Source organism: Microtus pennsylvanicus, chromosome 2 (assembly GCF_037038515.1).
Source record: "Microtus pennsylvanicus isolate mMicPen1 chromosome 2, mMicPen1.hap1, whole genome shotgun sequence".
NCBI classification, from domain to species: Eukaryota; Metazoa; Chordata; class Mammalia; order Rodentia; family Cricetidae; genus Microtus; species Microtus pennsylvanicus.
Window position 1 is genome coordinate 82,621,712 of NC_134580.1, and position 8,636 is coordinate 82,630,347.

Genomic DNA, 8,636 nt, shown 5'->3' on the forward strand with positions numbered 1-8,636 from the left:
TGCCGTAATAAAAGAAGTGAGGTGGAAAGAAATCCAGAATGTCCAGTTGGAGAAGAAAAAGACTACCAAGACACTTTAGACTGCATACAAGGCTTTGCTGAAAGATATAGAGAAATTGAGAGTCCTCATAGAAATTTGAATAAAGGGAGAGATGCCCTTAAGAAAAGATCCCATATTTTATAACTGTTTCCTCCTCATTTAAAACCTTGCATCTTGGAGGGAAATTTCTTAAGGGAGGATGTAAATAGGGTTATGAAACAAAAGAATGCTCTTTGAGGTCACATATTAGAGTTTGTGTATTTAAGATATTTACATTATGAGTCATAATAATAACAAAATTACAGTTATGAAGTAACAATAAAATAACATTATGGTTATAGGTCACAACATGAGGAACTGTATTAAATGGTGGCAGAATTAGGAAGATTATGCACCATGGTTCTAAGGGGAGGTAAAATACTACAGAGAAACTATTTTTTTTATTGAGAAAAGGAGAAAAAAAACAAGTTTCCACCTCCTCCCAGCCTCCCATTTCCCTCCTCCTCCTCCCACCCTTCTCCCCCTCCTCCCACCCTTCTCCCCCTCCCCCCACTCCTTTCCCCCTCCCTCTCCAGTCCAAAGAGCAGTCAGGGTTCCCTGCCCTGTGGTAAGTCCTAGGTCCTCCCCCCTCCGTCCATATCTAGGAAGGTGAACATCCAAACTGACTAGGCTCCCACAAAGCCAGCACATTACGTAGGATCAAAACCCCGTGCCATTGTCCTTTGCGTCTCATCAGCCCTCATTGTTCGCCATGTTCAGAGAGTCCAGTTTTATCCCATGCTTTTTCAGTCACAGTCCAGCTGGCCTTGGTGAGCACCCAATAGATCAGCTCCACTGTCTCAGTGGGTGGGTGCACCCCTCGTGGTCCCGACTTCTTTGCTCATGTTCTCCCTCCTTCTGCTCCTCATTGGGACCTTGGGAGCTCAGTCTAGTGCTCCAGTGTGGGTCTCTGTCTCTATCTCCATCCATCACCAGATGAAGGTTCTATGATGATATGCAAGATATTTGTCAGTATTGCTCTAGGATAGGGTCATTTCAGGTTCCCTATCCTCAGCTGCCCAAGGAACTAACTGGGGACCTCGGCTTGGGGACCTGGGAGCCCCTCTAGGGTCAGGGGAAACCCAACGAAAAACATATAGTTATCCTCTTGGCTAAGGGAAGTATACAAAATTGCCGGGGAGAAAATTGGGATCTTGGGGGTGGGGTGGGATGGGGGTAAGGGGAGATGGGGAGAGAAAAGTTAGAAGGGAAGGAGGTGGGGCCTTGGGGAAACAGGAGGATTGGGATAAAGGAAGGTTGGACAGGGGAGCACGGAACCACAATTCTTAGTTAAGGGAGCCACTTTAGGTTTGGCAAGAGAAACTTCTTAAGACAGGAAGTAAACAACTCATGTAGCTTCAGGAAGTCACTAATTCTAAGCAGATTCACAGGTACCCTCCAACCCACAAGATTATATAAACAGTAAGGTTGTTGCAAACTGCTCAAAGATAAGTAATGAAGTCTCTTAGACTATCCCAGCTGTCTGGAAGAAGCAGAAACCGGCTGATTATCCCATAGGATACAGAGAAGAAACCAAATTAAGATATTAAGCTAACAAGAAGAGGGTCAGACCTATTGGAGCAACTAGAGGATGCTCTTTAACCTACTAAGCTACATGTAGGTTTAGAGGTTTGATTCAGCTTCCCAACTTTGTGAGCTGTCATACAAGTTGGTGTGGCTTCAGTGATATAGCAGTCTTTTGAGTCATTTTCTTCTTCTAAATAGTTCCTAACTCCCATGTACACATACACACACATACATACATACATAATATAAAAAGGATTTGATACACTGAATACCAATATTTTAAGAAAACAGATTTACTTTAAAAAGTGTTCATTCTCTCATCACACTGGAATAGATCATGACTTCTGGAGAAGACAGAACTGAATGCTGGGAAGAAGGGCAGAGTGGCAGACACCATGGATCTCCTGTCTGAGACATGCTGGTTAGAATCTTGCAGGTAGATATAGATATTATAACTGTAATTCTTGCTGAACAGCTGTTTTGTTATATGTAATTTTACTGTGTTAAAGTTAAAGCCTTCCTTTTTGTTTAAACAGAAAAGGAGAAATGGTGTAGGAGTTCCTTCTCTTTGTGTGTTGCTTTCATTGGATAATAAATAAAGAAACTAGCTTGGCCTAGTTGATAGGGCAGAACTTAGTTAGGTGAAGTAGACAGAACTGAATGCTGGGAAGAAAGACAGAGTGGCAGACACCAGAGATCTCCTGCCTGAGAGGGACATTGGTTACAATCCTGCTGGTAAGCCACAGTTATGTGGTGATATGCTGATTAATAGAAATGGGTTAAATTAGGATGTAAAAATTAGCCAATAAGACGTTAGAGCTAATGGGCCAGGCACTGTTTAAATTAGTATAGTTTCTGTATGATTATTTCTGGTATAAGCTAGCCAGGTGGCGAGGAAAAACAAGCGGGGCCCTCTCTCCCTGCAACAGACTTCTAAAAAGGATAACAAGCAATAACTTTTACTTTGATGGGAGTCAAATCAATTGACCAAAGAAATCAAGAAAAAATTTTGGAAGACTATGAAACCCCACTTAGATATAAATATGAAGTAAATAGTTAAGAGTACCGTATATTTCATCTTTCTATATATTTCTTTAAAATGAGTATTACAATAATTTAATAGATACAAAACAGGTATCATCAGTGATTTTAATAAATCCAATAACTCAGTATACATCAGATCTCAAAATTAAGAAAATATTACCACAGCCACATAATGATTCCTTATCAAATAGAGCAGTCAATTTGCTAATAATTTCTGCATCTGTTAATAGCTGACTCTTGGGAAAAGCAATATTCAAAGAAGGCATAGTTCCTATGGAAAACTAATAATAATGTAGATATTGAGCAGAATTCCCAATTGTATTAATTGTTTGTTTCCCTGCTGATAAGTACGTTTGTGTCATTCATTATAATGGTGAATGGTGAGTTATAATAAAGAATAACTCTCCTTGTGTTTCTCATTCCGTGCAGCTGCTGAGGGTAGAATCTATGCCTGCTTGGGTAGGTGCAGCACCATTCTTTAATATTTTAGTGTCAGTTGTACACCTCTCAGCTTGCTCTGTGTTTTTGTTCTTCATAGTCTACTATTTTGTGTCTTTATGTTCTTTCCTGGCACACCTCTTCCAAGTTCTCTTTTAACCTTTGGTTTCATTTCTCACAGTTGAAACTGACTTGGAAGGAATTTAAATATTCTTCAAAGAAGTTATATTTTAAAGTTATATGTGTATTATTTTGATTCTTCTTTTTCCTTTTGTTCTGAACATAAAATCATAAAATAAAAAAACAATGTATCTTATATATCTCAGAAATTAAACTATTATTGCCAATCTGAAAAGATACAGAATAGTTGCCCTATATATTACCAACTTTATATGATGGATAAAGCTTATCTAGTACTTATGTATTCTAATTTATCTATTACTTAGGTATTGTAATTTCAAATATATATGTATATATATTACTCTTTTCTATACATTAACTTAGAAACATGTATTCTTATTTGAAAAATAGTATAATAATAGAAAAAACTCACACTGAGAAGAATGAATTGAAATATTTATTTAATTACAAATATAGGAAGTTGTCACAAAAACACAGTGGGCAAGAGTGGATAATTTCAAAAATTATGGTTATGTATTGTATTTCATTTAAAATGTGCTTGTAGAAATTTATTTATAATGTTGATAAAATCATCATTGCTTAAATAAAAGTTTAGGGCACATCATCAACCTTTGCATAATGATATTATCTTTTCTGTTCTACCACTAGTTATTTATTTATTCAAATTGGATGCTACCCACTTTGTGTTAGTCCACCATATATATCCAGTACTTTTCAGAAATTTTGCAGTTTAGCCATGAGTTATTACTATGGGAAATGGAATATTAGTCTGGCCTTGCTTTATTTTATTACTTTACTTTGTATTCTCATTTTATATAGAGTATCAAATATAAAAAATGTTTTAATAGAATGTACACACTCTGCTCTTTTTTACCTTCTTCTGGAAAAAAGAGACCATTAAAGACTTATTATGTTGTCTTAAATTATCTTGACACAATATTACTTCTTTTTCTTAATTTTTGAGGCAGTTCTGTAGATTGGCAATTAATTACTGAAACTTAGATCTTGTTTTTTTTTCTTTTCTTTTCTTTTTTTTTTTTGAGACAGGGTTTTTCTGTAGCTTTAGAGCCTGTCCTGGAACTAGCTCTTGTAGACCAGGCTGGCCTCAAACTCAGAAAGTTCTTCCTGCCTCTACCTCCCAAGTGCTGGAATTAAAGGTGTGCCCCACTACTGCCCAGATGTATCTTGTCTTTCAAATTGCATTCTCTGAATTAGATTCTTGCCTATTTCAAAACATACTGTCAATCTATAATTCTAACAGGCTTTTCTTTACACTTTAGATTTAATATTTCACATATAATCCAAAGTTGACAATTTAAAAATTACATTTAAGTCATATTGAGTAAATTATTGCTAAATGCTTTATATTGTCATTATTATAAATCTATAAATCAGTTTGAAATATTGGTAACTCATGTGCTATATTCATGTGTTATAATCATAGTGGAAAAGTTCACTGAAATATAATGACATTTCACCAAAAGTTTTATTCAAAGGCTACAGAATTTCAAATTGCTTCTCAATAAATCCACCCAAAAATTAGGTTGAAAAAGTCCCATTGAGCTGGATCAATAGACAGAGAGTTCCACAAACATCCCCATAAAATGATTTAAAAACAGGAAGAAAGAGAAAATACTATCATTCATTTTAGTCAAGATAAAGAAATTTCAGAAATAGAGGCAAAAGTGACAATAAAAATCTAGAAGAAGGAATTGATTAAATAATTATTTGGAAGTAAATATAGGAAATGCATAGCATCTAGTCCATAAAAATGTTGGTTCTGAAGTAAAGTAAATATTGCTTTATATAATATAACACACCTCTGCTCACATTCTGAGAAAACACAATTATTGTTCCTGACAAATGGAAAAGCATGTAACTTATAAATGTCAGAAAACCAACGTTACAAATGTATAGCTAAAAGATCTTGATAAAAAAATGAAATTCTTCAATAGTGACAAGGAAAGTGTGTTTAATATGATTATTAAATAGAGTATTGAGAGTTATATCTATTTTCCCTAACACACACTGAATAAAGGAAAGTATCATAGTAGAATTAATAAATTAGTGATGACATTACAAAGGAGACGTTGGAATGAACAGGTTACTTAGTGCAAAAAATTTCAGGGTCTCACTGTTTGTTTCCTTGTTTTGGATTTTGAGAGAAGGACTCCGGTAGCCAAAGATGGCTTACAACTCACTATCTATCCCTGAATGATTCTCAATTGGTAATCCTCTGATGTTGCCCACTCCCAAATGCATCCACACTTATCATCTAGGTGTAACAATAAAAGAAAAAAAGCAAACAAGACAGAACCATCAATATAAAAAGTCACTAGTCAGTAGAAAATAAACATGGAATAAATTTTAGTCAATTAACTGTACTTGAAGAAGAGTGTAGCTTATAATTAAGGGTCTGTCATTGAAAAAACACAGAATGATAATTAGGAGTATGGATTACCATATTTTTAGTTTTGGATAAAAGTCCTAACTCTAATACTTCATTTTTCTAAATGTTAGTGTCTCTGTGTATAAAATGGATCAATAAAACAGAACTGAAAATTGTGTGAAGCTTACATTAAATAAAGTGTTAAGCATAGAGAGCCTTTCCCAGAATAAATGCTTGATACAACGTATGTATAAATATTATCATTAATAATTATAGTTGCCTTCCAGGTGAACACTCTATTATTGTAGGAAGTAATACATGGATAAATCACGAAAAGCCTGTATTACTGTAAGTAAATATTAAAATGTTGTGAACGACCTTAATCTGTGTATCTGTCTTCCACAGAAAACTGTGAAAACTAAAGAAAAACAAAACAAACTAACAAACTGACAGGTACAGCAGGAAAAATGCTTAGTTAGTCAAGAAAATGTTGGTATTCACAACAAAGTAAGAAAGGCAGGTAGGAATACTTTGCAAGTCATTTCCAAAGTATTAATGTGAAATTAAAAATATTGTCTCCTCAGGGGGGACTCATGGTGGGAGGTGTTGGGAACATAAAGGCAACCTTCAAAGTCAAAGCAAAACAAAACAGAAAAAAATATATCTGGTTATGTAAAAAAACAATGAAAGCAGCCCATTTTTAAACATTTACTATGCTAGCAACTTTCTTGTACTTAAGAATTTTTTATATTAAAGAAGGTCTTTAGTTAACCCAGTAGACTATCATTCTCCTGTTTTGGCATTATATGCACTGCAACTAAAGAAATAAGCTGAGTTACACTGTTAGTTTCAATCTCTTTTTTTGCTATAATCTTCCAATCTCTTGATGTGTGATATTCTGATCACTATATTGCCCTTTTCAAATGTTATTCATATACCTCATATTATGATCAATACGGTAAACAAAATAACTAATTATAATCAATGGTAAGACAGATAACCCACAGGTGACAACTTGATTATTTTCTATCAACAGGTACCTTGAAATACTCTCCTCGGTTCCAGTCAATGGATCAAACAAACGACACTGTAGTTTTTGAGTTTGTGTTGGTGGGACTCTCTGGTTCCTGGAAAACTACAATTTTTCTCATATCCACTTTTTCTTTGCTCTATTTAAGCATCATCTTGGGGAATCTTCTTATTGTCTTTTTGGTAATTACTGACTCCCACTTACAGTCTCCTATGTACTTTCTTCTGGCCAACCTGTCCCTCATTGATGTAGGACTTTCCTCTATCACAGTTCCCAAGATGATCTCAGATCTTCTGAAAGAACGCAAAGTAATTTCTTTCCATAGTTGTATGACTCAGGCCTGTTTTATCCATATTATAGGAGGAGGGGAGTTGGTGCTACTTATAGCCATGGCATTTGACAGGTACACAGCCATCTGTAAGCCACTACACTACTTGAGAATCATGAGCCCTAAATTATGTATTTTATTTGTAGTCACTAGCTGGGTCACTGGTGTGGTCCATGCCCTGGCCCAGTTCTTCTTTGTTATAAACCTGCCTTTTTGTGGTCCTAACAAAGTAGACAGCTTTTACTGTGACTTTCCTCAGATTATAAAACTAGCATGTGCTGATGGAGACAGGTTTGAGCTTGTTATTGCTGCCAACAGTGGCTTCATAAGCATGGGGACTTTCTTCCTGCTTCTCCTCTCCTATATGTTCATTTTGATAACAGTCTGGAAAAGGTCTTCAGGGGATTTATCAAAGGCTCTTGTTACTCTGTCAACACACATCACTGTGGTTATTCTTTTTTTTGCTCCATGCATGTCTATCTATGTTTGGCCTTTCTCCACATCATCAATTGACAAATACCTGTTTATTGTTGACTTTGCAATCACACCTGCCCTGAATCCTGTCATCTATACACTTAGGAACAAAGATATAAAGGTAGCAATCAAAAGATTGTGCAAAGTGACTGGTCATGATAAATATTGCTGACTAATCTGGTGTGGGAACTCTAAAAGTATATGTTCAAATATACATTGGAAAATTCCACTCAGGAACAGGCTCAGTAATCTTGCCAATTGCACATGTCACCTACCTGACAACCTATATCCTTTTCAACAAATCATTAATGCCTTGGTTTTTTTCTTTTGAGAAATTAGAATATATCAGTATGTACTTCTTTTAAAAAAACACTATGGCTAGGTAAATATGTTTTTTTTCTACATTTGTAAAAATCTAAACACAACAATGATTTAATGGCATTCTATAATGTTCAAAAATTAGCTTCAAATGTGTTTAGGTAAATAAATGTACAATCACAATGAATGTTTCCATATTTATGTTTACTGTCTCAAATGATTTAGGTTGGATTCTCTCAAAACGTCCACAGAGTTTACATTTGAATATAAACAGCTTATTTAGAAGAGATTTCATGGTCATCAATGGAAAATTAACACATTATTAGCATCTACTGACTCTTCCCTAAAGGTGACTATGTAGTTGCTGTAATCTAGAAGGGTTTCATTGTAATATAATGTATGCAGTGTGGTTCTTTATATTGTTAATGAACATTACTTCTTTGATATCTTCAATCTGTTTCCTAGAAAATTTTCTATTGTGCACTTTAGAAAATCTGGAAAAGGGGTCAAGCAAGATTGATGATTAATTCACTAAAGGTAACCATGAAGTAGATTTTCTATAATCATCTAAAGGTTATGTAACTTATAGAACTACATGTCAAACTTTTCCACTTTTATTATGTCTTAGAATAAAATTAGCAAAAGAAAGTTACTTATCCAATAACATGATTTAACCACAAGTGCAGAGAGAACAGGCCTTAAATCAAAATGGAATATAAAATGTGACTATGAAAGCCAAAGCCATGATGACATAATAGCTTATAACTTATCAGATATTTATAACTTCTCAGATGTGTATCAAAAATGATATACCATTTTAGGGTAAAAATTTGTAAAAAGGAATTCTTAGATTATTGGTACAAATAGAC

At 34.8% G+C, this 8,636-nt stretch overlaps 1 protein-coding gene across 1 annotated transcript; it reads left to right on the forward strand.

The window, feature by feature from the left end:
- Positions 1-6,685: 6,685 nt before the first annotated feature.
- On the forward strand, positions 6,686-7,621 carry LOC142844273 (olfactory receptor 4F3/4F16/4F29-like). Its single transcript, XM_075962610.1, has one exon. It carries the CDS (start codon positions 6,686-6,688, stop codon positions 7,619-7,621), a length of 936 nt encoding a protein of 311 aa, XP_075818725.1.
- The last annotated feature ends 1,015 nt before the right edge of the window (positions 7,622-8,636 follow it).